Source organism: Microplitis mediator, chromosome 3 (genome assembly GCF_029852145.1).
Source record: "Microplitis mediator isolate UGA2020A chromosome 3, iyMicMedi2.1, whole genome shotgun sequence".
In the NCBI taxonomy this organism is placed as follows: domain Eukaryota; kingdom Metazoa; phylum Arthropoda; class Insecta; order Hymenoptera; family Braconidae; genus Microplitis; species Microplitis mediator.
In genome coordinates this window covers 24,753,057-24,779,674 of record NC_079971.1, presented here as the reverse complement: position 1 = coordinate 24,779,674, position 26,618 = coordinate 24,753,057, and the positions used below count along the sequence as shown (strand labels likewise).

General features: G+C 32.5%; 3 protein-coding genes across 7 annotated transcripts; 1 reads left to right on the top strand and 2 right to left on the bottom strand.

The window, feature by feature from the left end:
* Window positions 1–26: 26 nt before the first annotated feature.
* Window positions 27–5,626, bottom strand: LOC130666041 (cyclin-dependent kinase-like 4). 2 transcript variants are annotated; one of them, XM_057466691.1, is made up of 5 exons: window positions 4,826–5,626; window positions 3,173–3,367; window positions 2,708–2,999; window positions 1,983–2,346; window positions 27–312 (listed from the first exon to the last, which is right to left on the bottom strand). In XM_057466691.1, the coding sequence occupies exons 1-5, from the start codon at window positions 4,991–4,993 to the stop codon at window positions 75–77; spliced, it is 1,257 nt and encodes a 418-aa protein (XP_057322674.1). In that variant the 5' UTR covers window positions 4,994–5,626; the 3' UTR covers window positions 27–74. The 2 variants fall into 2 exon arrangements, with proteins under 2 accessions (XP_057322674.1, XP_057322675.1); XM_057466692.1 differs by having other exon boundaries at window positions 4,967–5,626.
* Window positions 5,627–11,097: 5,471 nt separating this feature from the next.
* On the top strand, window positions 11,098–17,394 carry LOC130666045 (zinc finger CCHC domain-containing protein 24-like). 2 transcript variants are annotated; one of them, XM_057466697.1, is made up of 4 exons: window positions 11,098–11,710; window positions 12,281–12,529; window positions 14,721–14,960; window positions 15,125–17,394. In XM_057466697.1, the coding sequence occupies exons 1-4, from the start codon at window positions 11,513–11,515 to the stop codon at window positions 15,236–15,238; spliced, it is 801 nt and encodes a 266-aa protein (XP_057322680.1). In that variant the 5' UTR covers window positions 11,098–11,512; the 3' UTR covers window positions 15,239–17,394. The 2 variants fall into 2 exon arrangements, with proteins under 2 accessions (XP_057322680.1, XP_057322681.1); XM_057466698.1 differs by having other exon boundaries at window positions 11,099–11,710; window positions 14,721–14,885.
* Window positions 17,206–26,020, bottom strand: LOC130666040 (Golgi-specific brefeldin A-resistance guanine nucleotide exchange factor 1 homolog). Of its 3 annotated transcripts, none has more exons than XM_057466688.1 (5): window positions 25,904–26,020; window positions 25,627–25,799; window positions 22,998–23,217; window positions 17,929–22,919; window positions 17,206–17,592 (listed from the first exon to the last, which is right to left on the bottom strand). In XM_057466688.1, exons 2-5 carry the CDS (start codon window positions 25,735–25,737, stop codon window positions 17,488–17,490), a joined length of 5,427 nt encoding a protein of 1,808 aa, XP_057322671.1. In that variant the 5' UTR covers window positions 25,738–25,799; window positions 25,904–26,020; the 3' UTR covers window positions 17,206–17,487. The 3 variants fall into 3 exon arrangements, with proteins under 3 accessions (XP_057322671.1, XP_057322673.1, XP_057322672.1); XM_057466690.1 differs by having other exon boundaries at window positions 22,998–23,196; XM_057466689.1 differs by having other exon boundaries at window positions 25,880–25,989.
* Between the last annotated feature and the right edge of the window lie 598 nt (window positions 26,021–26,618).

Genomic DNA, 26,618 nt, shown 5'->3' with positions numbered 1-26,618 from the left:
TAGTTTAATAAATAATGATATTTATTGATAATGAAGATATTTATGGTATCTACAATTAATAAAAAAAATTTCGTTCATTGAGTTCTTTGTTCTTTATCTCGCTTGTGGTTCTTCGGCTGCAAATACGGCAACGCAGGTAACGAAAAATTTTTTTTCGGTTTGTCGAATTTATTTAGGTACGAATTTGTAAAGGAAATAGACGCGGGGTATAGAGAATGGGGCTGAGATTTTGGTTTTTGTTTGCGTGATTCTTTATTTAGGGGGTCGGTGTTTTCGAGACAGCCCATTTCTTTGATCAAATGCATTCGCCACCTGAAATATGATTTATTGTTTTATTAATTTGAATTTTTGGGAAATTGAGACTCGGGTTGTGTGAAATAAAAATGCGGGAAAAATATTTTCAAGTTTTAATAAAACTCTATGGGATTTTATGAAATTTTGATTTGAGAAATTTTTTAAATTGATAAAATTTAGTTGATTATGTTGACTTAATTTGAAAATTATTAAGGGAAGAGTGGGGGTAAATATTTATATAGAGTTTTTATATCCCCATAAATGGTTCTTATACACTGTAAATGAATTTTTAATTATTCACACCCCTCGGAGTGAAATTCACTCCGCAGGGGAGTTTTCGCGGAGTAGATAATTTTTTATTAATTTAATCCCTCCGGAGTGAATTTCACTCCGGAGGGAGTTTTGAAAATATTATTAATAAAATATAACTCCACTCAATAAAATCGAAGTAAAAACTTGCGTATTACATTATTGATCAGCTGATACGCACACATATACGCACACACATATTTAGGCACACACGCGCACTCGCACACACACGCACGCACACATTTGCACACACGCACACATTTGCACACACACGCCCACATTTGTACACACGCACACATTTGCACACATGCACAAATATGCACACATGCACAAATTTTCACACACGCACACATTTGCACACACACGCCCACATTTGTACACACGCACACATTTGCACACACGCACACATTTGCACACATGCACAAATATGCACACATGCACACATTTGCACACACGCGGACACACACGCAGCCATTCGCACACATCCGTACACACACAAGCACGCATTCGCGCACACGCACACAAACACCTGCACACACTCACACATTCGCACACACTCACACATTCGCACACACACACGCACTCACACATACACACTGCTTAACAGTTTAATATAAACTAATTTTAATTTTAAAACTCCGGACCGGAGTGAATTGGGAGTGAAATAAAATCCGCGTCACTCCGAGGTCACTCCGCTAAAAAACAACTCCCAATTCACTCCGCATGCGGAGTGATTTTTTTTAAAACTCCGGAACTCCGAGTGGCGGAGTGAATGCGGAGTGAATTCGGATTTAATTTCAATCCGAATTCACTCCGGATTTTTTACAGTGTATAGATCATATATTTTTATATATGATTCATATTTGGAAATATGTGATCTAAATATACGAAGATATGACATATATTCCCATATATGTGATTATATGATATATGGAGCATATATGTACCGTACATTTTTCCATATATGGAAATATATGATCTAAAAATACGAAGATTTGGCATATATATGGAGCATATATGCGACATATACTCTTATATATGGGAATTCTCGACATATGAAGCATATAAATATTGTATAATTTCATATATGGGAATATATGATCTACATAAAGGAAGATATGACGTATATATGCGTCATATATTCCCTATATCATAATATATGGCATATGGAGCATATATGTATCGTATATTTCCGTATATGGAAATATGTGATCTACATATAGGAAGATATGACGTATTTATGGAGCTTATATGTATCGTATACTTTCATATAGGGGAATATATGACATATGGAGGATATATGCGTCATATATTCCCATATGTAGGAATATATCACATATGGAGCTCTTTTATAGAAAAAAAAAAAAAAATAGACAAACCTTCCAGCACTTTCGTAAGAACGCGGAGTCTCCTCATTATTGGTAAACCTGCGTTCAAATCTTTTGTGCAATAAATTTTTAGAATTTTCTCGCGCGATATTTATTTGCAGCTCCATTAAAAATTTTTCTGTAAAATTATCCTGAGTGAAAAGCGTGTGCTGCAGTAATTGCGCACAACTGGGCCTTATTTCGGGGTCCATTCTTAAGGATTGAGATAAGAAATCTATGGAAACTGAACTCCAAGTCGGAAAAATATTTTTCAGGGATCTTATGTCTGATTCCTCCGATAAATTTATTTTACGGTACTGCTTTGACGGTGCACCATTTTTATTTAGTATTAATTGATGCTTGCTACATAATCCACCTATAAATATATAAATATATAAATATATATAATTACTTTCTAAAATACATTTTAATTCAAAATTACAATAAAATTTTTCTTCAGTCCATTAATTATTTTTCTATCATAATTTTACAAAAAAAATTTCAAGATTTTTTTTTAATTATATTTAATCAGGTCAAAATGAGCCGCCATAAAAATCTTTTATTTACAAATTTTAATATTTTTTTATCAAAAAAATTAGTGTCAGTTTTTTTTTTAGCAAAATTTCCCATTGAAAAATTTTTTACTGTCCCCGTTTACCCCGTGTCCATTCGACCCTCACCACAATTTCGGTAGTGGAGCAAAAATTTTTCGACGAAAATTTTTCAAAAAAACATACCGAGTACTTTAGTAATTCGGTAAAGCTGATCGACGTCACTGTTCCCAGGAAAAAGTGGATCTCCCGTGACCATTTCAGCATAAAGACACCCGACAGCCCAAACATCAACAGCTTTTCCGTATTTCGAATCCCCAATTAATAATTCCGGTGCCCGGTACCATCTTGTCGCAACATAATCAGTGCAACTCTCATTTGGCGCGGATATAAATCTCGCGAAACCAAAATCGCACAACTTGATGACGCCATTTGGTGAAACCAAAACATTTTCAGGTTTCACATCTCGATGCATTATCTGCAATAAATGAAATATTCTTTAAAAATACATGTGGACTGACATAAATTGAGATGTTCTCGAGTTACTAATTGCCAAGATGTCTTTTATCAGAACTCAGCACACTCGAGCAGCTTTTAACAAACGGTCTATTCATAAAATAACTCAATAAAAAGAGGGTAAAAAATACTGACGTGATTTCCGTGGCAAAAATTCAATCCACGGAGTACTTGGAATATGTAACGTTTTGATACTTGTGGACCTAATCCGTTTGTTGATGCCTCTAGTTCATCCAAGACAGTGTGATCCAAATATTCAAATACTAGATAAAACCTTTTTCGGCGACGAAATACTTCAATCATATTTACTAAGTTGTCATGCCGCAATTTCTGAAATTTAAATTATCAACTTTACCAGAGTGACTTTCAAACCTCATTTGCGCCTCAACTATTGACTTTACAGAAAAAATCAAAGACACCTTTTTTACAGGAAATTAAATTTCCTTTAAAATCATTCTCATACATTTTTATCATATTTTTAATAGTTTAGCCACAATTTTAATTTAAACAATAAATGCTCGGTAGGCAGATTTTCTAATTTTTAAACCCAAGTTTTTTTATTTGAAATTCTGGCTAAACTATCAAAGATATGAAAAAAATATATCAGACAATTTTTGTAGGAAATTAAATTTTCTAAAAAAAAGTCCTTATCATTGTGAGCATAAACTCAATAGTTTAATAAAAAAAATGATTTGAAGTTTCCGTAGGCAGTTTTCTTAATTTTCAAACCCAAGTTTTTTGATTTGAAATTCTGGCTAAACTATTAAAAATATGAAAAAAATATATCAGACAATTTTTGTAGGAAATTAAATTTTCTAAAAAAAAGTCCTTATCACTGTGAGCATAAACTCAATAGTTTAATAAAAAAAAATGATTTGAAGTTTCCGGAGGCGGTTTTCTTAATTTTCAAACTCAAGTTTTTTGATTTGAAATTCTGGCTAAACTATCAAAGATATGAAAAAAATATATCAGACAATATTGGTAGGAAATTAAATTTCCGACAGAAAAAGTCCTTATCACTGTGAGCATAAACTCAATAGTTTAATAAAAAAAATGATTTGAAGTTTCCGTAGGCGGTTTTCTCAATTTTCAAACCCAAGTTTTTTGATTTAAAATTCTGGCTAAACTATTAAAAATATGAAAAAAATATATCAGACAATATTTGTAGGAAATTGAATTTCCTACAAAAAAGGTCCTCATCACTGTGAGCATAAACTCAATAGTTTAATAAAAAAAATGATTTGAAGTTTCCGTAGGCGGTTTTCTCAATTTTCAAACCCAAGTTTTTTGATTTAAAATTCTGGCTAAACTATTAAAAATATGAAAAAAATATATCAGACAATATTTGTAGGAAATTGAATTTCCTACAAAAAAGGTCCTCATCACTGTGAGCATAAACTCAATAGTTTAATAAGAAAAATGATTTGAATTTTCCGTAGGCGGTTTTCTCAATTTTCAAACCCAAGTTTTTTAATTTAAAATTCTGGCTAAACTATCAAAGATATGAAAAAAATATATCAGACAATATTTGTAGGAAATTAAATTTCCTATAAGAAAGGTCCTCATCACTGTGAGCATAAACTCAATAGTTTAATGAAAAAAATGATTTGAAGTTTCCGTGGGCATTTCTTAATTTTCAAACCCAAGTTTTTTTATTTGAAATTCTGGCTAAACTATTAAAGATATGAAAAAAATATATCAGACAATAATTGTAGGAAATTTAAAGCTCTAAAAAAAAGTTCCTTATCACTTTGAGCATATAGTCAATAGTTCAATAAGAAAAATTACTTTTAGCATCCGAATTTCACGAAAGGCCATTTTTCTAACATGAATATCCTCCTCCGTTTCAAGAAATTTTTTAATAGCGACTATTTGTCCTGTTTCACGATGACGACACTTGATAACAATTCCATAACTGCCTTCACCTACCACTTCAATGTTTTCATATTTGTCCATTATTTTCAATTAATCAAAATAACAAATAATAATTTTATCATTTTTTTTTTGTTTTTCTAAATCGCCGATAAAATTAACTCACGTGAAGTTCGTCTTTAAATAAATAATATTTTTTCACAACCCGGAGATCGTCGCGATGTCTTCGGAAGCTCAAAATAAACTGAATGGGACAAACGAGTAAGAAAATCGATAAAAATCGATCCGAGAATAAGGATAAAGATAATTATTGTTTTCCTTTTTGTTAAATATTTATTTTAATATTAAGTGGGCGTGTTGACTGGGATACGAATTAATGTTGGCTTGGTAACTTGTATTGCTTGGATTACCGATCCTGATACTGATAGTCACGGACTTAAACTTTGAAGCCCTAAATATAAAATACTTTTAGACAACAACTCAAAACTTAATCTTTTTTACGTCTAAATTTATATTTAATTACAAGAAATTTTTTTCAAAGCCGAGTAATTAATAGACGAATTGTTTGAATGAAGGACAGGCGGGTTTTCAAGTTCAACTTGGACTTGACCTTAGATATTTATTTTTACTTAAACACGCGAATGCTAAATATCACCAAGTTATTAACTAGTTAGAGCAGTAATTGTTATTATTGATGGGTAAAATGGATACTTTTGTCTTTGTCTTTAGAAAGTAAGTTTGTGTGCAAGCTTTAGTTCGGGTAACCCTTGGAGGGTTTGACTTTCGCGAATCTAATTTATTTTTGGTAGTTTAGTTACCCCAGTTAATCAATATCCTTCGATGGAGTTATTTATAGATTGAGGTCGTTGGCTTTTATTTATGTATGTATTTTAAGTTGATTTTTTTTACTTTTTATTTTATACTTGGTACGTATTTTTGATCATTATACAAATTTGTATACTTTGTGTTTGAGTTCAAATGTCTGTAACTTTTTTAGTATTGAGTTTAGGCGAATTTATCGAGAGACCAAAATTGTAGAGCGTTAAATTTTCTATAAGAATGATCCTCTGTAATTTTTATGTAAGTATAATAGTTTTGGAGATATTTGAAATATGGCATCCATATAATTTTTGGTAAATTCAAATTTTCTTCAATTTGACATTTGAATTTATGCTTGTAACTTTTGAAGTATTGAGTTTAGGCAAATTTATCAAGAAAGCAAAGTTGTAGAGCGTTAAATTTCCTATAAGAATGGTCCTATGTAATTTTTATGTAAGTATGATAGTTTTGGAGATATTTGAAATATGGTATCCATATAATTTTTGGTAAATTCAAATTTTCTTTAATTTGACATTTGAATTTATGCCTGTAACTTTTAAAATATTGAGTTTAGGTAAATTTATCAAGAGACCAAAGTTGTAGAGCGTTAAATTTTTTATAAGAATGATCCTCTGTAATTTTTATGTAAGTATGATAGTTTTGGAGATATTTGAAATATGGTATCCATATAATTTTTGGTAAATTCAAATTTTCTTTAATTTGACATTTGAATTTATGCCTGTAACTTTTGAAGTATTGAGTTTAGGCAAATTTATCAGGAGACCAAAATTGTAGAACATTAAATTTTCTATAAAAGTGATCCTCTGTAGTTTTTATGTAAGTAAGATAGTTTTGGAGATATTTGAAATATGGTATCCATATAATTTTTGGTAAATTCAAATTTTCTTTAATTTGACATTTGCTCAGTGAGGCTGGATTGGGGCTTACTTAGATTCGATGAGGCTAAATTGAGGCTGGATATGTAGACCCAGAAAAAGGTAAATTTTAGTACAAATTAAAAATAAACTGTCTAGTTAGTGGCATAAATTGTTAGAGAATAAAAGCAATGAAACTAAACTTTTTATTGACATTTTTTATTATGAAAAAAGAACTGTTAACTATAAAAATAAAAAAAAACACAATGAATTTGGTTATAAATATTCTATTAATTGATGCGCAACTTGAGTAAATCCAATTTAATACCCAGAGAAATAATTTCTTTGTCACCCATTGATGTCAAGTCTGGATAGTAATGGACAACAGCTTCCCAACAAATGTCTGTGAGTTTGGGAATCCTGAGCCAAGTTGAATGTGGAGTAAAAATGCTAGTCGTCTAAATAAATAATTGTAATTAATTAGTTAAACATCAATAGCATTGGCAATTAACAGTTGTATATAAATTTAATGATAAATACTTCGCTTACGTTATTCAAAATACCTCCACCACATGTGAATAATTTTCCAGCAGGAGAAACGGTCATTAGATGACCATCAACGCGACAAGGTAAGACAGTACCAAATCTCTCAAGACAAGTCCATTTCAAACTTGTGAGATTCAATCTCCAGACATCATCGAAGTATTTCCTACACAGAAAAAAAGGTTGACTTGGCCCAAGATAATTTTTGCCTTCATTTTTTTATTCTTGGGCTGAGTAATTGGGTTTTTTTAATCCGAGAACATTTTCTTCGACTAATATTATAAAAATATTGTGTCAAGAATAATTAAATTTTAATTCAAGTTAAATAATCTTGATTCAAGAATAATTATTTTAAATCAAATTTATTTTGTTTCCAACCAAGTAAAAAAAACTATCAAAACAAGATACTTTTCTGTCTTGGTTGGTGAGTATAGTAAATTGTCACAATATATATCAACATCTCAAACCAAGAACTTTTTTTGCGTGGCAGAAGAACATTTACTCTCAGTTTGAGAAAACTACATTATCGACTCAAGACAACGGTCTATTGGAATGAGAAAATTTTAATTTTGATTTAAATAAATTATAATCTTAACTTAATAAAATAATTTTTCTTGAATCATGCAAATATTTATTTCACGGAAGACATAAAATTCTCCCATTGATGATTTTTTTTCTTGACTTAAAAAAAATGTAGTCTCGATTCAAGAAAATAAATGACTCTACTTGAAAAAATATATCGTCCTATATTTTTGAGTGAATTTAACCTAGTATAAATATTAAATGTTGTGAAGCAGGAAATTATATGTGTATATTCTGAATGTCACGATGCGGCAGTAGAGGGGATAAGAAATAAACATCCTCGATTAATGGTTTATGAACAACTTAAGAAAAAATAAATGGTTTGCTCATGGTAGGAATCGAACCCAGACCGATTCGGCATCACGCGAGAGCTTTACCAGTTATGCTATCCGATCATTCCCTGAACGTTCGTTTACTTTACCTATATCCAGTAAGCACACTGTATAATGTAGAGTCTACACTACCGCCACTTTAGTATAGTACAGTTAGCTTTCCCAAGAGAATTTTTGCGTTGGGCCGTGAACGCAGTTGCTGTTGGTTCAAACGTCTACGCTCACTCGCCGCAACACAACAAAATACTTGAACCAAGATATTTCTTACCATTGAGTCGAGTACTTTTAATTCTTGACTCGAGTCACAAATTATCTCGTTTCAAAATAAATTATTCTTAAACAAAGAATATTTTACTTTTCGGACAATTGATTATATATTGGGGCAAAATATTTATTTTTCTCACTTTAAGAAAATATTTCTTACTTCAAGAAACATATATTATATTGGGTGAATAAAAAAAAAATCTTATGCCAAGATGACTAAATTTAAGAAAATTTTGTTCTTGAACCAAGAAAATTTTCGTTTTCATTCAAAATTGCAAAAAATATTCTTGCGGCAAGAAAAAATTTCTTGCGCCAAGATATCCTTTTTTTCTGTGTAGACCAAGCTGCTCCTCCAGATATTATTACATTTGTTTCACCCGAATCTGGGTCAGTGTAACTCGTTACCGCGAAATTTTCTCTTTTAGTTGGATAATGCGGTATGTGATTTTCATCACCATGAGTTTTTACTGTTTTCCAGCAGCAGTTTTCTAAATCAAACGCCGGTATTTTCTAAAATAAAAGATTTTACATGAATATTTATTTTTCTAAAAAAATTTATCAGTGTAATAAAAGTTCTTACGTCAAAAGAAAATCCATCGAGCCTCCAATCATCTAAATTATCTGAAAACGCCGAAAATATATAAATCATGTTGTTATCGTAAACTAAATTATGTCCTGTTTTACCAACTGGGTCATTGGCATCAAGTCCTCGACCGCTATAAACAACTTCCCATAAACCATTTTCAATATCCAATTTATATACATCGGAAAAGGTTTCTTCATTGCTTTTGCCGACACTATACAGATATTTTCCATGACGAATGAAATTATGTGAAATTAAATAATATGGAATTTGCCCACTTGTCTCTTGGGCAAGTGCACTTCCGGTATTCAGATCATAAATTTGTAATCGACATTTTCTTTCATTTGCAACTGGCAGCAGTTCGAAACCATTTGACATTTGAAACAAGCATTTAATTAATTTTTTTGGTTCGTAAATATTCATATAAGCGGAATTAGGATATTTTGGTAAATTATTATCATTTCTCATTAATCTCCATTGTTTTCCAGCCAAATTGTACACCCAGACATCACTAGGTTTGGAATCAGGCTCTCCCGTGCATGGACTAATATATAAATTTTTTCCATCACAGTGCATGCTTTCGGCCATGCTTGCGTTAGCTTTCACAATACCCTTTGACGAGAGTTTCGTAAAAGCGTACGGCTTGAATATGTACATTTTCAAAAAAATTATAAAGCTTTTTTTTAACTTTTTAAACAACAAATAAAACTGAAATTTTCGTGCACTTTTTATTAATGAATTAAATGTTATTTGAAGTAACTTATTATATTTTTTGATGTATCACTGCATAGGTTAACTTGTTTTATTCACATGAAAACGTACATGACAATTTCGAGGTACCTCTACCCTCTATACAACGAAAGTTTGGGATTTTGACTTACTACAATTATCCGGCAGGTATACGACTCAGCCATAAGCGACCCTACCAAAAATAAAACCTAGAAATTTTCCGGCTCCAATAAAATATCTACCATCTCAAAATTTCTATCATTGAAAAAATTTGCCATGAAATAATCCCTACCAGAAAAAAATACTACCAAGTTGCATTTATGAATAAACTCTACCGTTTGAAATCCCTACCATTAACTTTAGAATGTATATTTTACAGACAATAAATTTATTTTTAATTAATTGGGAATAATTTGGGAAGATTGAGGAATATAATTTTATTATTCAGCACTAATTAATTAATGGGTTATTATTTGATATTGTTTGAGCGTTTATGGGTTGAAGTCGCTGACTTTTATTTATGTATGTATTCTAAGTTGATTTTCATTTTATATTTGATACGGAAATTTTTGATCATTATACAAATTTATATACTTTTTGTTTGTGTTCAAATGGGTGTAACTTTTAAACTATTGAGTTTAGACAAATTTATGTAGAGACCAAAATTCTAGAGCGTTAAATTTTCTACAAGAATGGTCCTTTTTAATTTTTATGTAAGTATGATAGTTTTGTAGATATTTGAAATATGGTATTCATATAATTTTTGGTAAATTCAAATTTTCTTTAATTTGACATTTGAATTTATGCCTGTAACTTTTGAAGTATTGAGTTTAGGCAAATTTATCAAGAGACCAAAGTTGTAGAACGTTAAATTTTCTATAAGAATGGTCCTATGTAATTTTTATGAAAGTATGATAGTTTTGGAGATATTTGAAATATGGTATTCATATAATTTTTGATAAATTCAAATTTTCTTCAATTTGACATTCGAAACTATGCCTGCAACTTTTGAGTTTAGACAAATTTATTAAGAGACCAAAATTGCAGAGCATTAAATTCTCTATACAAATGATCCTTTATGATTTGTATGTAAGTTTGATAGTTTCGGAGATAATCAATACAAAACATTCATATAATTTTTACCAAGTTTTTAGTTTTCATTAAATTCTCAAAAAAATTATCGTTCACAAATAAAATATTTGAATTTCCGATCACCGAAATTAAACTGAATATTAGATAAAGTAACTCCAATAACTATTATTTATAATCATCAAATTAATAAATAAATATAAACAGATCGAAGTGATAAAATAAAAATTTTGAACGTAAAAATTTATTTTTCATGTTTAAAAAATTTATATTAATAACTTTAGTTGGGCTTAAAAATATATGTATTTATAATTCTCTTTTTCTCTTGACTTCATCACACTATAATACGTAAGTATACATCCGAGAATACACACAGTGCTTACATTAGGCCATCAGTGGAGGGCAGAATCGGATGTGATGGCAGTAACACCAGCACGTGTGTACCAGAGACTGTTCTTACTTTAAATTAGTTTATCTCTAAAAGTATATTCATTAAATTAAAATACTTTTTTACCAAACTAATAATACTTATTATAACCACCCACCCAAAATTATTCAATTTTGAAGAAACTGGACAGAAATTTTAAACCGACCGAAAATTTGAACCGAATCCGCCATTTCGGATCCGGTAACAAAAATATAAATAAATAAATATATTTAACTTATACTGAGAAATGTATGCAACATATATTTTTGTAAATAAGTGAAATAAGTAATTTGTGTGTTAGTGCAATAATTAATTGAGTAATAAGTGTGTGAATGTGTGTGTCTGTTTTAAATTGATGTAATGGCAGCCTGTCATCCGCGTCCACTTCAGCATCTTCAAATACACGATGGTACTATTAGTAATGTCCAAACAGTTGGAAATATCAATCATCATCAAACCCATAATCAAAATCATCAAAATATACCGGCACATTATTCTCCACATCTTTTAAATTGGGTTTATCTCGCTATCGCCGATCAAAACCATCATTCTGATCAGGTACCGGTTGTATTTTAAATATCTCGAAAACTATCGATTTTTCAGTAAATTTTGCTTTTACCTTTTTTGTAGAGAATTTCATTCCCTACAATTTTGATCTTCTAGTAAATTTACTTTAAGCCAATAGTTTAGGAGTTACAGTCATTTTAAGAAAAACAGAAAGTATAAATTTTGATTTTTCAAAAATCCCATGGAATATATTTATATTATAATGTTATATTTAAAATATCTATTGGACTTATGTTAAAGTAAAAAAGCTATTTCCAAAGGAAATTTAACGCTCTACAATTTTGGTATCTTAAGAAATTTACGTAAACTCAATATTTTAGGAGTTACAGCCATTTTTAATCAAATAAAAAGTATATAAGCTTGTATAATGATCAAAATTATATAGAACTCAAAACGGCTGTAACTTCTAAACTACTGGGGCTACAAAAATTTTAATAGACATCTTTTTTACAGGGAATTGAATTTACTTTGAGGTAGCATGGGTCGTTTTAAAATTTTATCGATAGTTTTAAGTATAACTACCGTTTAAAATAAATAAAAATTTTATAACCCGATTTTTAGAGCAAAATATTGCCGACGATATGGGGAAATTTTCCGACAGCATCTCAGCACCACAGTTACATGCAAAAAAGTTCATTAAGCCCCGGATCAATTCCTCTTGGAAGCAGCATAGTCGACAGTATCGGAGATCTCGCTGAACATTTTAACGAACTAGGATTACTAGATAAAAAACCAACAAAGAGGCCTCCCTCGACTTATTTATGTCACTTGTGCTTCAGAAAAGGGCATTACATCAAAGACTGCCCTCAAGTACGTCTACTACCTCATATTATTATAATTAATATAAAATTTTTTGTGCAACTAAGCCTCTAAAAAATTGACTTCCCCTTCCCGGGCAGAAAATAAAATTTTTTATTAATAAAATCCCTGAGTATGCCCGTGAATATCGTTATTTTCAGAGTCGTCTAGGTACTTTAAATAGTTTTGGTAGACGATGAACAAGATTTTCTTCATTTCCGCCAATTTATATATTTAGTTATTTTACATTAACACTAAATTCATAAAATTATTTTCAAACGAATTGTAATTATTTATTTTTTTTCTCAATATTATTTATAGTTAACAAATTTTGGACACTTGAAATAATTTAAAAAAAATATATTTCGCGGTATTTTATATTTAAAAAAAATATAAATTACAAAAATAATTTATTTATTTTAAATATTTAACAAGAGAAAAATTACAGTACGAATGACGTAGACTCATAAAAACCTATATATATATTTATGTATGCATACATATATAGTGGTGTATATATACATATATACCAGTAGAAGCATGTGTGTTAAATTTAAAGAGGAATAAGAGCGTGAGGAGGTGAAGTGGGAGGTAAAAAATATATGAGACGTACACTTGAGTTTTAGTCTTTCATATATAAGTATATGTGTATATATATATATACTTACTATTATGTTGGTTAAGAAAAAAAATAAATGAAATGCGTTAAATAGGAATGTAAACGTTCATCTAATTGTCATCAACATAAATTGTTAACCCGCAGCTCAATTGAACCTCTTAATTAATTGAACCAAACTATTTATATTAATAAATAACTTTTTTTATTATCATCATTTGGAGATTTTATTAAATATATAAAATGGTATTCAATAAAAAAAAAGCTAAGAAAGTGAAAGCAGAGGTATTTTTTATAAATATATTATACATATAAAAGTATACAAAATGTCAATTTTTTATAATTAACCCGATCATTGGTTTTTAAGATTTTTTTCAAAATTTTAATTTGTATTTTTTTTATCTCAAATTTTTTTTTGCAAAAAGATTTTCCGGCGTAAGGAAAATTTACATTTTGAATTGAAAATGGAAATTTTCTTGGGACGAAAAAATTTCTCGACTCAAGAAAATTTTTTTTTTGCCGTAAGAAAAATTCTGTTTTCGATTCACAATTCAAAATTTTTCGCGCCAATAAATTTTTTCGCACCGAAGAAAATTTCCGTTTTCTATTCATAATTCAAAATTTTTCGTGGAATGAATTTTTTCGCACCCAAAGAAAATTTCTGTTTTCAATTCATAATTCAAAATTTTTCGCGCCAATAAATTTTTTCGCACCGAAAAAAATTTTCGTTTTCTATTTATAATTCAAAATTTTTCGTGGAATGAATTTTTTTGCACCCAAAGAAAATTTCTGTTTTCAATTTATAATTCAAAATTTTCCGCGCCAATAAATTTTTTCGCACCGAAGAAAATTTCCGTTTTCTATTTATAATTCAAAATTTTTCGTGGAATGAATTTTTTCGCACCCAAAGAAAATTTCTGTTTTCAATTCATAATTCAAAATTTTTCGCGCCAATAAATTTTTTCGCACCCAAAGAAAATTTCGGTTTTCAATTTATAATTCAAAATTTTTCGCGCCAATAAATTTTTTCGCACCCAAAGAAAATTTCCGTTTTCTGTTTATAATTCCAAATTTTTCGTGGAATGAATTTTTTTGCACTCAAAAAAAAATTTCTGTTTTCAATTCATAATTCAAAATTTTTCGCGCCAATAAATTTTTTCGCACCGAAGAAAATTTCCGTTTTCTATTTATAATTCCAAATTTTTCGTGGAATGAATTTTTTTGCACCCAAAAAAAATTTCTGTTTTCAATTCATAATTCAAAATTTTTCGCGCCAATAAATTTTGTCGCACCGAAGAAAATTTCTGTTTTCAATTCATAATTCAAAATTTTTCGCGCCAATAAATTTTTTCGCACCGAAGAAAATTTCCGTTTTCTATTTATAATTCAAAATTTTTCGCGCCAATAAATTTTTTCGCACCCAAAGAAAATTTCTGTTTCCAATTTATAATTCAAAATTTTTCGCGCCAATAAATTTTTTTCAGTCTTAAAAAAATTTTCGCTTTAATTTCTAAATGAAAAATTTATTTTGCGCTTAGAAATTTTTTTTTTGTGTGAAAATATTTAAAAAAAATAATAAATTTATAGGCGAGACCAAAAGGTGAAGGGCTAACGCCATATCAAGGAAAGAAACGTTGCTTCGGTGAATACAAATGTTCAAAATGTAAACGTAAATGGATGTCGGGGAATAGTTGGGCTAACATGGGCCAAGAATGTATCAAGTGCCACATTAACGTCTACCCCCATAAGCAGGTGAGTCTGGGGTCAACATCGATGTTGTTATCGACTACATCCCCGTCTCACGCGTTCAACTCCTTACTTCGTTACGTAAGTCACCATTTCAGCCGTTTTTTTTTGTTATTTTTTTTTATTTTATACTCATCTCATTCATTACGTGCATGCATCTCTAGTTAATTATTTCAATGTTGTGATAATTATCTGCTATTTGTAGTCTAGTAAAAAAAAAAAAGAAATTGTAATTTTGATTCTAGAGACCTCTGGAAAAACCCGACGGTTTGGACGTTTCTGACCAATCGAAGGTTCACCCGCAACATCTCTGTGAGAAGTGTAAGACACTCGGCTATTATTGTCGACGAGATCAATAAGAAAGTTTAAAAAATACTTCACCCGCCCCCTTTTTTTACTCACTACAAATTTATTATTACAGTAATTATATATGAGTATATATTCTCCGATTCTTTATAGTTTTGTTCCGATTACTATTTAAAGCTCCCGCGGTTTTCCCTTCGAACCATCAGCTCCCGATTCCTTACACAAAAAAAATATATATATAAACATCCACTGAATACATAAACAAGGAAAGTAAAGTTTCATGTGAGCCCATGATTCCTCAGTATGTTGAATTAAAAGTTTCCTATACCCGATTGATTTAAATAGGAAGAGCGATAATTTTATTTAGACTGAAAGCGAAAAAAATTTTTTAATAAAACAATCACGGGTTTGTTATTAATATGTATAAACTTTGGTCACCCGTTGATTTATGTATAAATTTCGCTGGAGATATTTTATTAATTATTATAATCGTTAATTATTAATTATTAATCATTAAGAGTATGCAGAAAAAAAATAATTATACAGATTTAATTATTTATAAATTTGAATATAATTAAACAATATATGTATATCTGATACCATCCATGATTATATCTGATATCATGTATGATCATATCTGATTTTATGCATGATCATATATGACACCATGCACGATCATATATGATTGTTCAGATCCGATACCATGCATGATCATATAAGATATGTTATGCATGATCATATATGATAGATGTATTATCATATATGATACCATGATCTATTATATGTGATAATGTAATTGATCATATCTGATACTATGCATGGGCATATATGATTGTTCATATCCGATACCATGCATGATCATATATGATGTTATGCATGATCATATATGATACGATGTATTATCATATATGATACCATGATCTATTATATGTGATATTGTAATTGATCATATCTGATACCATGCATGATCATATATGATTGATCATATCTGGCACCATGCATGATCATATATGATCCTATAATTTTTCAAATATGATACACCGATTCGTCATATATGATACCATGCATGACCATATATGATACCATGATCCACGATACTATGATTGATGATATCTGATACTATGCATGATCATGTATGATATCCTGTATGATACCATGATACTATGATTGATGATATATGTTACCATGCATGATTATGTATTATGCTATGATCCACGATACTATGCATAATCATGTATGATACCATGCAGGATCATGTATGATACTATGATCTATGATACTATGATTGATGATATCTGATACTATGCATGATCATGTATGATACCATGATCCATGATATCTGATACCATGCATGATCATGTATCATACCATGATCCATGATACTATGATTGATGATATCTGATACCATGCATGATCATGTATGATACCATGATCCATGATACTATGATTGATGATATTTGATACCATGCATGATTATGTATTATACTATGATCCATGTTACTATGCATGATCATGTATGATACCATGCAGGATCATGTATGATACTATGATCCATGATATCTGATACCATGCATGATCATGTATGATACTATGATCCATGATACTATGATTGATGATATCTGATACCATGCATGATCATGTATGATATCCTGTATGATACCATGATACTATGATTGATGATATATGTTACCATGCAGGATCATGTATGATACTATGATCCATGATACTATGATTGATGATATCTGATACCATGCATGATCATGTATGATACCATGATCCATGATACTATGATTGATGATATATGTTACCATGCATGATTATGTATTATACTATGATCCATGTTACTATGCATGATCATGTATGATACCATGCAGGATCATGTATGATACTATGATCCATGATACTATGATTGGTGATATCTGATACCATGCTTGATCATATATGGTAACAATCAAGAATTTTTTCCTGGATGCATAAGATTAGAAGGTTGGTTAAGGATAAGAATAATAATTTATAACAATTATTGTAATATTTATAATATAATAATAATAACATATATTTATGTATACGCTGAATATACAAGCCAAAAAATTGTTAAATCTAATTTAATTATTTATTACAATTTTTTTAAAAACACACCTTTGATTTATTTATAAGAATTCAATATGAAGGTAACGGGCGTGTAGGAAATATTCAATAATAATAAATAGTAATAATAAAAACAACGATAATAAAACAATTTAATATAATACAATATTATTACTATCATTATCTTAATATAAATATGGGAAATGTACAGTCGTCAAGGATTAGTGACGACAAACAACCGATCTGCGGCAGGATCTTCACTGAAGTATGCTGCGGAGTTGAACATCGTTGTTGTTACCAACGGTGACGATTTGTGGCCCTGAGATAAATATTAAGTTAAAATTAATTTTTAATTTAAATTCAAATTTAATTCAAAAATAAAATTCAAAAATTTTTGATTTTTTTTTATAGATTTTCTTATAATTTATTAATTCATCAATCACTCGTTAATTATTGAGTTTACGAAAAAATACATGAGGACCATTCTGATAGCCCTTTAAATTTCCTACAAAAAAGGTCTGATTGAATTTCTCTCTAAAACCAATACCTGATGATATATTTGTACTTTAGTTATGACAATATTTGGTACTTAGATAAATATCCGAGTTGCGAAAAAAATTAATTATTTACTAGACTCATCATGAATGGAACTTACCGTAAGTTGATGTGTTGGACTGAAAGAACCTTCAAGACCTGCCACATCCTGCTGTTCGACCCTCCCTTCTTCCGCTTGTTCTTCCAACCCCTTGGTCTCTGCTTTATCGTCAATTACCCTCGGCTGGTAAAAGTCGAAGGACTGGGACGTAGGTTGGATCGCGACTGGACTTGCGACACTCGGCGGGGGTTGATTCAGCAAATTGATAACCTGCTGCTGTTCCTTAGCCTCTACTCCCAGAGTTGGAAGGCCGAAATCTTGGCCAGCGACTCGATAGTAATCGGTTGCCAACAGTACAGAGGTTCTGTTCGGTGACTGGCATACGTTATCCGTTTCCGCTAGTGTGGGTACCACCAGAGGTATTCCTACAGGAATGTTATTGGCCGGTTGGGAAAGACTTTCTGGTTGATTGTCTGGTTGCACGGCAATTGATCCCTCAATTGGAAAACTTGGTTGCTCTTGTTCTACGAGACTGATAACTTCTGTGCTAGATAGTTCTTCTGCGGGAGCAGGAATTGGAGGGTCTGGGAATAGTTCGCTCTTCAAATTCGGCAGGAATCCATTTATGGTTCTCCAAGTAGGCTCCCAGAGGTTGGAAGTCGGTGTCAGGACTCCCGTTGACGACATAACTAGCAGCATATTCTTCAAAGACTCTGGAATAGCTTCGAAAAGCAGCTCACTGTGATCAACGTGCATGTAGGATCTAAGCAGGTCCAGGACCGTCAGCCAGAGCGGTAAGAACCCAGGTAGAGTTAACAAAGGCGTTAAATGATGTAGGAAGACTTTAGACAGTAACATGGCGGCTCTAACCCGCGTCTCTTCAATCCCGGATGGGTCGTGAGCAGCAATCGGGTTCAACAATTGCGCCAACAACGGAAACAGGACTTGTTCCAAGCACTGGGACCACTCGACGGCTGTTAATTGGTTCAAATCCGCTGCCAACAGCGTACTTTGCAGATAAGTGATTGCCGCAGCTCGAACCCCTCTTCGAGAGTCGCAGCAAAGTCGGGCGATTCCTTGCAGTAATGGGCGCCATGCTGCTGGCCATAAACTGACTGCTTCAGTGGTTCCACTTTCTTCTGCCCACCATCGGAACACTTGGGCAGTTCGCGCATGCAACGTGTGCATCAACTCTAGCAGTTGAATTGGCGCAGCATGATACGCTTCGTTCTCCAAAGCTGCTGGGTTCAGTTTAACGCGTTTTGTTGGAACCTGTAAAACGGCCTCTACAAAAGTCCGGATGCACTGGATGCAAAGTTCGAAATTGAAGGGGGTAACGTGAGCGACGTCACGGACTAAGAATGTCAGGCTCTCGCAACATTTTATCAGAGCCACTGGATCATGCGGCAAGAAATCGCGATCAAGAACTATTGAGTCTGCGGCAACGGGTAGCGGAGCTTCTGTACCAGTTGGTGATACCAGTACCCATTCAGGGACAGGGCTGACTGGTCGTTGATCCAGAACAGAACGTTGCAGTAGAGATTCTTCATTCGTTGTAGGCTTTGGCGACAGAGCACCAGCACCAGAGCACTCTAGCAAACTAAATACAACTTTCCAATCTTCACTGGTGTGAATATTAGCCGCACCGGTTTTGAGCAATTCGAAGAGCCCGTAAGCTATTTGCCGGGCGAGAGGAGCCGTCGTGGCTGATGCCAAGTGAGTCAATGGCATCAGAGGTGGTAAGACCGTATACGCGAATTCTTCACCTCGCAATAGGCGTATTGCCAAGCGAAGCATCCCTACTGCTACCCGTTCTAAAAGATACGGGTGGTTTTCGCGAGCTGCCGTAGTCAGAAGACCGTCCATGTGTGCCAACACAATCGGCCAAATACACATGACCCTATCACGATTCTGTATCGTTACTTCCAGTAATAGTTCTAACAAAAACACGGCAATGTCTTCGTCATGCGAATTCACTGAAACTAGAGCTCCTACTAGAGGTCTAAGCGAACTTTCTTGCAAGAACTTGGACTCTTCAAGTATTTGTTTGAGGTAGCAGTTGGCTATACAATCCGATGCTCGTTTTTTAGCGGTAGCTTCAGCTGGATGAGGTACCCGAGTGTCTAGCGCAATGTAAGAGTACAAACTGGACAAAATTCCTTGGCCAGCTGGCTGCGGTTTCGGGGTGGCAGGTTCTCGAAGCAATGAAACTTTGCCCGTGGGATCTAAGAAGTCTTCTCCGTCTGTCATGCTCTTTGGCAACAGCCTGGCCTTGTACAAAGTCTGCATACAATCAATTATGTTCTTCCACGAAGCGCGGAGACCATCGCCATGTAAGTGAGTTATTTTGAACAGAGTTCTAGCGGCTAGTTGACATCTTCCACTGCCACCAAAGTGCAGAATAACTTGTTCAGGTTCACCACCTGTTGCTAAGCCAGTGAACTTACACAAAGAAACGATCAATGTATCCAAATCACTGGTCATACCATAGTGCGCGCTGATTGCTGCGCACCACAAAAATGTCTGCGCGACTCGACGCTGTAACGCACGATCCGGTGCTTTATCGTACGCACGACAGAGCGCGCTGATTATTGGCGCCCACGCTCTCTCAGCCAGTTCTTTGTCAATAAATACGCCTCCATTCCCTACTTTCATATAAAAGCTCTCAGGACTCTCGCCCCTTCTTAGCAAAACTTTCCACAGATAGTTTTCCTTAACCAATCCCGTTTGTTCCGCTGGCATAACAATCTCCTGACCCTTTATCGAATTGTATATCTCATCCAGCATATCCTGATCAAAGTCCGCGCCACCATTGCAATTTTTGACGTTTTTCTTGAATTGCTCAGCAGTCATTGGATTATTTTGACGCGTCGCCACGCGATTGTGCTGATCGACATTCAACATAATCACAGCATAAGCCAACGTGAATGCAGCGTCAGCTGATGCAAATGGTCGACCATTGCTGTCATGCCAGTGTTCCGCAAATTTCTCCAACAAATGGCTGATTAGTGGCGCCTCTCCAGGTAATCTGAATGACTCCAAGTAAAATCTTAGCGCCTGATCAACTCGCATGTTGCCCAAATCTAAGCTCTTGACAAATGCATTAAGAATATTTGTATTCTCTTTACGACTTATGTACTCAGCAATCGCTAGTTTATCCAGCATAGGATTCTCACGCAGCAACTTGGCGATCCGTTCGGGATCTGGGTCACCGGGTCCCAGAAGGCCATGCTCCGCAAGTTTAGCAATTCCTGTTCGCGGATGTTCGTTAAACTTCTCTGTGCCGTGTGCCAGCCAGCGCTTGTTTGTCTTGGCCACTTTCAGATCATCGATTGTCGGTAAAGAAGGGGAAGGATCGTGTCTCGCAGGCTTATAAAGATCTTTGTAACCTTTGCAACGAGCTTCAATACCAGCAACTAACATTATTATGGCATCTAGCGCAACAAACTGGATACTGTGCATGCTGCCCATCAACGCGGACGCGTTTTTAGACAAGAGTTTCATCAACTCTTCATACAAATTTGACGAATAAAGACCGCAGTCATAATTGATGTACATTTCAGCAGGCAAACCAGGAATTCTCCACAATCGTGTGATGGCTTCTAAAGCCAACTCTCGCTGCTCGTACGTAATCCTACTAGATTCCGAATCGATTATTTCCATGAGCTTCAGCAAGTAATGTTCCAACTGAAACTTCAAATGCTCTCTCTGTGATTCGAAGAGCAGAAAAGCGACCTGGAGATCAGCCGCTAGTATTGACAAGCGTTCAGTGCTCAGCAGAACAATCAAATTGCGGGACAATTCGTCTTTCACTACCGCCAATAGCGAGGGAAAATTAGCCAACGCGTCTGCCGATATCTCTAACGCGACTTGCAGAAGACTCAGACCCACGTGGGTCATCATCTCGGTGTTCTGTTTGTCTGAGGGATTGCACAGTGTTACAAGAAAACGGAATAGCTCGCGAATGCATAGGGCGCCATAGGGTGTCAACTGTTGCAGTGGGGTGAAACGGACTCCCTGTTGGTTAACGTACTCCTGCATATGCTCATCGATTACTATTTTCGGCAACTTATCATCAACTGACAGGTCTTCGACGCTACCCAATGGCGATTGGATCAAGTCTGGGCTTTCTGCAATAGTGTCCTTTGATAATGAAACACTAATTTTATCCTCAGCTGGTTCTTTATCTTTAATAGTTTCTTTCTCAGAACTTTCTTTAAGATTATCTTCATTTATTTCAACAGATTCTTTGTCCTTCTTAACACTTTCATCACTTGCATCAAGTTCCCCATCAGCTTTAGCAGCTTCCCCATCAGTTTTGGCTGCTTCCCCATCAGGACTACCAATTTCCTCATCGGATTTATTAACTTCTCCATCAGATTTAACATTTTCTTCAACTTTATCACCATTTTCCTCACCATTCTTAACATCTGAGTTCTTTTCGACCATTTTATTATCAGGATTAAGTTCTTTAGCTTTATCATCATCGATTTTATCAGGAGTTCCGTGATCAAGAGAGCCCTGCATATCGACAATATTACCCGCGGGAGTGATTGGAGTCGTTGCTAAATGATTCCCACGTACCCGTTCAACCGGACTCAGCAAATCCTTGGCATCATCTTCCAAATCATCATTGGCGGGCTTAGCTTTCTGCTTAAGATTCTTACTGACTTTACGTTTGGGTCGCGTGTTCTCGATGCCGTTTGCGCGCATTTTTTTCATATTAGGCAAGACCCGAGTGTCGTCCGCGAACTGGGGCAAGCGAACAAAAAGATGGTGGACCATGTCACGTAAACAGTGTTCTGCTGTACGACGCAATAGTTCACTGAGCCGGGTTTCGAAACAAATACGGAAGCAGCTCAGCATTATTTCGCAAATACTCTCGTCAGAGAGATGGTCGCCGATGGGGGAGAGGACTAAAGCGCGGAGGACTTGGAGGATTCGCATCAAAACGACGCCATCTCCAGAGGCATCGGTGCCTACAAATCGCGCGTGAGTTACTGCGTCAGATACTGCTTCGACACATGAACTTATTGCTGGATGTTCATGATCTATAAACAAAATACGGTTATTGAGTTGACAGCTTATGATCAAGGGCTTGGGAGTTTAGGTTTCGGAAGGGTAATTACCTATCAATCCGTAGGAAATCATTTTATTAATGGCAGCTAATGCTAGACTAGTTACTGGACCAGTAGTTTCCTCGGAACGTATTATTTCGAGGAACGGAGTTAGGAACACTCCGGGTTCTAGTTGGGAAAGATTTTTTGAGTCGCTTAATGCTTCTTTCAAGGTTGATAATCCTTTCATCAGGATATCTTGGTCTTCATCCTGGAAAATTATGTCCCATAGCTATTTTAATTATTGTACTGTATTATTGTTACTGTACGATTAAAATAAAAATTACTGCCACGCTAGTACACGGAAAAATTACTGTTTCAAGATCAGTTAAGTCCTTCTACTTCGAAATTGTAAAAATTACATTACTGAGTCGTAGCATTGTTACGGTTTCATATAAGACTTTTTTCGGTCCTTAACCGCGTTTTATTCATAATAAAGTTTCAGTCGACCAAAAATACATTAGCAACTGGAATATTTGGTATCTATAATTCTAATTGTTTTATTACAAGCAGTAGTCTTGATTATTGCAGTACAAACCAGGGATGGGCAAAATAGGATTTAATAAATACTGAATATTTAAGTAAAATTTGATTTGAAACCCAAATGAATTATTGGTACGTGTCTAAAAAATACTTATCCTCAGAAACAGACAAAGTACTAAATAGTTTGTAACTTAGTATTTTTTACGATTTATCTATACTAAATACATTGTACTTGTTGTAGTACTTTTTACTTAAATTTGATATAAGTACTAAGCATAATTGTAATTACAACTTATAATTGTCACAGTATCTATTAAAAAAAATTTTTAATACTTATTCTATCACTACCAGAACTTTCCATACGACGATTGAGACTTAAAATTATCATTTTTGAATATACTTTTGCACTCCTAAGATTTTAATAGTCAAATTTATTTATTAGATGATATTAATATATTATTGTCAAATTTATACTGTTTAGTTCAAATAAGTGCACGCGTACAGTTTATGTTTCAGCTTCAACCAGTAATCTAATCAATCATTTTTATATACCCGAGCAAAAATGATTATATCAAATTTTATAACATCATTTCTTTACGGGTTCTTAAAAAAAAAAAAAAACTTTTTTCTATTGACATAAAATTTTAAATAAAAAGTTATTTTAGAGTTAAAAAGTTGAATCGTTTTAATTTATTATTGGCTTAACTTCTATAGTCAATCTAAAAAATACTCTGGGAGATTTTAATTATTTTTTTGTTAGAAATACCAATGATCTAGTACTTAAATGCAACTTTTAGTCTCAGTTCAAATGTACTTAGTACTTGAACCGCTCTATGAGTACAAAAGTATTCTTATTTAGTTTAAAAATAAAATACTAAATACTATTGTATTTAGTACTAGGAAAAATTAAAAGTATTTGTAATTAGATAATAAATAAAATACTAAGTACTTCGGTATGTCGTATTTAGTACTTGTTAAAAATACTAATTACTTGCATATTTTTTCTCTACAAAAAAAAATTATTATATATCAAAGTATTTATTACTTAATTAGTACTTAAAATACAAATGTACTTAAGTATGCCCATCACTGGTACAAACTATAATACCCCTATAAAAAACATCCATATGGGAATCCAGACGAGATTCCTATGCGGATTCACACATGACGTTTTCGGATGGATTTTCATATGTTTTTTTATAAGAATATTAGGGTGAGCCAAAAAAACCAACCTATCGAATTTACGTCTTAAAAAGGACCTATATATCGAGAAAAAAATTCTCCCATTGGGCAAAATTTTTAGCTCAATTTTAAAAAGTGTCGGTAGCCATTTGAAATTTCCCATTTAAATAACATGCAAAAAAATTTTTTTTATTAAAAATATTATAACTTTTGAACCGTGTGAGATAAAAATTCGGAAAATAAAAAAAATTCAAAAATTTTTAATTGTCTGCTAACTTTAAGATCGTAAATAAAATTAGTTACCAAAAAATTAATCAATATTTATATTTTTAATTAATAATAAAAAAATAAATTCAATGAATTTTCATTTTTGAATTTAAAAAAAAATTTATGAGTAAAATAAAAATTGTCAATAATTAAAAACAATGAATGAAAATAAAAAAAAATTCAAAAATTTTTAATTGTCTGCTAACTTCCGGATCGTAAATAAAATTAATTACTAAAAAATTAATCAACATTTAAATTTATAATTAATAATAAAAAAATAAATTCAGTGAATTTTCACTTTTGAATTTAAAAAAAAAATCTGTTATTTTAAAAGTAAAAAAAAATTTATGAGTAAAATAAAAATTGTCAATAATTAAAAATAATGAATAAAAATAATAAAAATTCAAAAATTTTTAACTGTCTGCTCACTTCAGGATCGTAAATAAAATTAATTACCAAAAAATTAATCAATATTTTAATTTATAATTAATAATAAAAAAATAAATTTAATGAATTTTCATTTTTGAATTTAAAAAAAAATTTCTGAGTAAAATAAAAATTGTCAATAATTAAAAACAATGAATGAAAATAAAAAAATTTCAAAATATTGACAATCTGCTGATGGGGCTGGGAACCTAACCTACGATATTATGAATCGATAAGGGCAGTAATTAAATAAATATGATAAATATGTAAATAATGAATAAACCTGATGTGAATGGGATGACCATCTGACACCACGTCGCATCGCGGTCATCAGGAGAGAGACCTCGCCCTCGACCACGTAGAGGCCACCTCCTGGACAACTTGACTTGGACATGATGTTGATGTTCTCTCTCTCTTGTCTGGATCCAACCCAACCACACACTAGTTATCTATCACCTAAATACAAATAATAGAAATAAATTTATTTGATTATTTATCCAGGAGTTATTTGACACATGATCAACTTAATTAGATACTTGAGCTGATAAATTGATAAATACCCATTCAACTGATACATTTATCACTGGATATTAAAAGGTAAACGTGTTAAGTAGTACAAAATAATGAATTAAAAAAATGTTCAACGTCAAACGTCAGACACGTCTTTCCAATCCAACATATATATCTATATATAAATACATACACACGGTTGACAGTATCTATGAATGGTAAACATATAAATATATAGAGGAATTTTCTTACCGACTCCCGGCTATTTGAATTTCAGCGCATTCTCGGACAGTACCCGCCACTTTTTAAAAATATTCAACGACACTGGACTGTCATAAAAGTATTCAAATTTCGTAAATTAATTTACTAAAGTTAAAGCATTGATTAGAAAAAATGGATATAGAATTTTTGAAAAATTACTCGGAGTTGTTATCAATAACGATTTTGAATTAGCAGGCAATTAAAAATTTTTGGACTTTTTTTTGAACAATTAAATTTGAAGAGAAAAAAAACTAAAAATATGCACATGGAGAAAATTTAGACGACTACGAGTGCAGTTTTTCTAAACATTTTTGAACTTCCCGCTAAGAAAATTGAAACGTTTCGAAGATTTTTTTTTTATTTAAAATTTATAAATTGTCTGATGTGTAAACAACAAAATGGCGGGTAAAATTTGAAAATTTGTATTCGTGGAAATTAAATTTTGTTAATTATTTATTTTTTTGGAAAAAAGTTTTTATTCCATCCGAACGCGCGGCAGGTATA

Coding starts and splice junctions, on each gene's coding strand:
- LOC130666040 (XM_057466688.1), bottom strand. CDS start 25,737: ATGTCCAAGTCAAGTTGTCCAGGAGGTGGCCTCTACGTGGTCGAGGGC. Junction 22,920..22,997: donor GATTTCCTACGGATTGATAG/GTAATTACCCTT, acceptor TTTTGTTTATAG/ATCATGAACATCCAGCAATA. Junction 17,593..17,928: donor GTCCAACACATCAACTTACG/GTAAGTTCCATT, acceptor TATTTATCTCAG/GGCCACAAATCGTCACCGTT.
- LOC130666041 (XM_057466691.1), bottom strand. CDS start 4,993: ATGGACAAATATGAAAACATTGAAGTGGTAGGTGAAGGCAGTTATGGA. Junction 3,000..3,172: donor ATTTTTGCCACGGAAATCAC/GTCAGTATTTTT, acceptor CATTTATTGCAG/ATAATGCATCGAGATGTGAA. Junction 313..1,982: donor TCTTACGAAAGTGCTGGAAG/GTTTGTCTATTT, acceptor ATCATATTTCAG/GTGGCGAATGCATTTGATCA.
- LOC130666045 (XM_057466697.1), top strand. CDS start 11,513: ATGGCAGCCTGTCATCCGCGTCCACTTCAGCATCTTCAAATACACGAT. Junction 11,711..12,280: donor AAAACCATCATTCTGATCAG/GTACCGGTTGTA, acceptor CCCGATTTTTAG/AGCAAAATATTGCCGACGAT. Junction 14,961..15,124: donor TCAACTCCTTACTTCGTTAC/GTAAGTCACCAT, acceptor TTTTGATTCTAG/AGACCTCTGGAAAAACCCGA.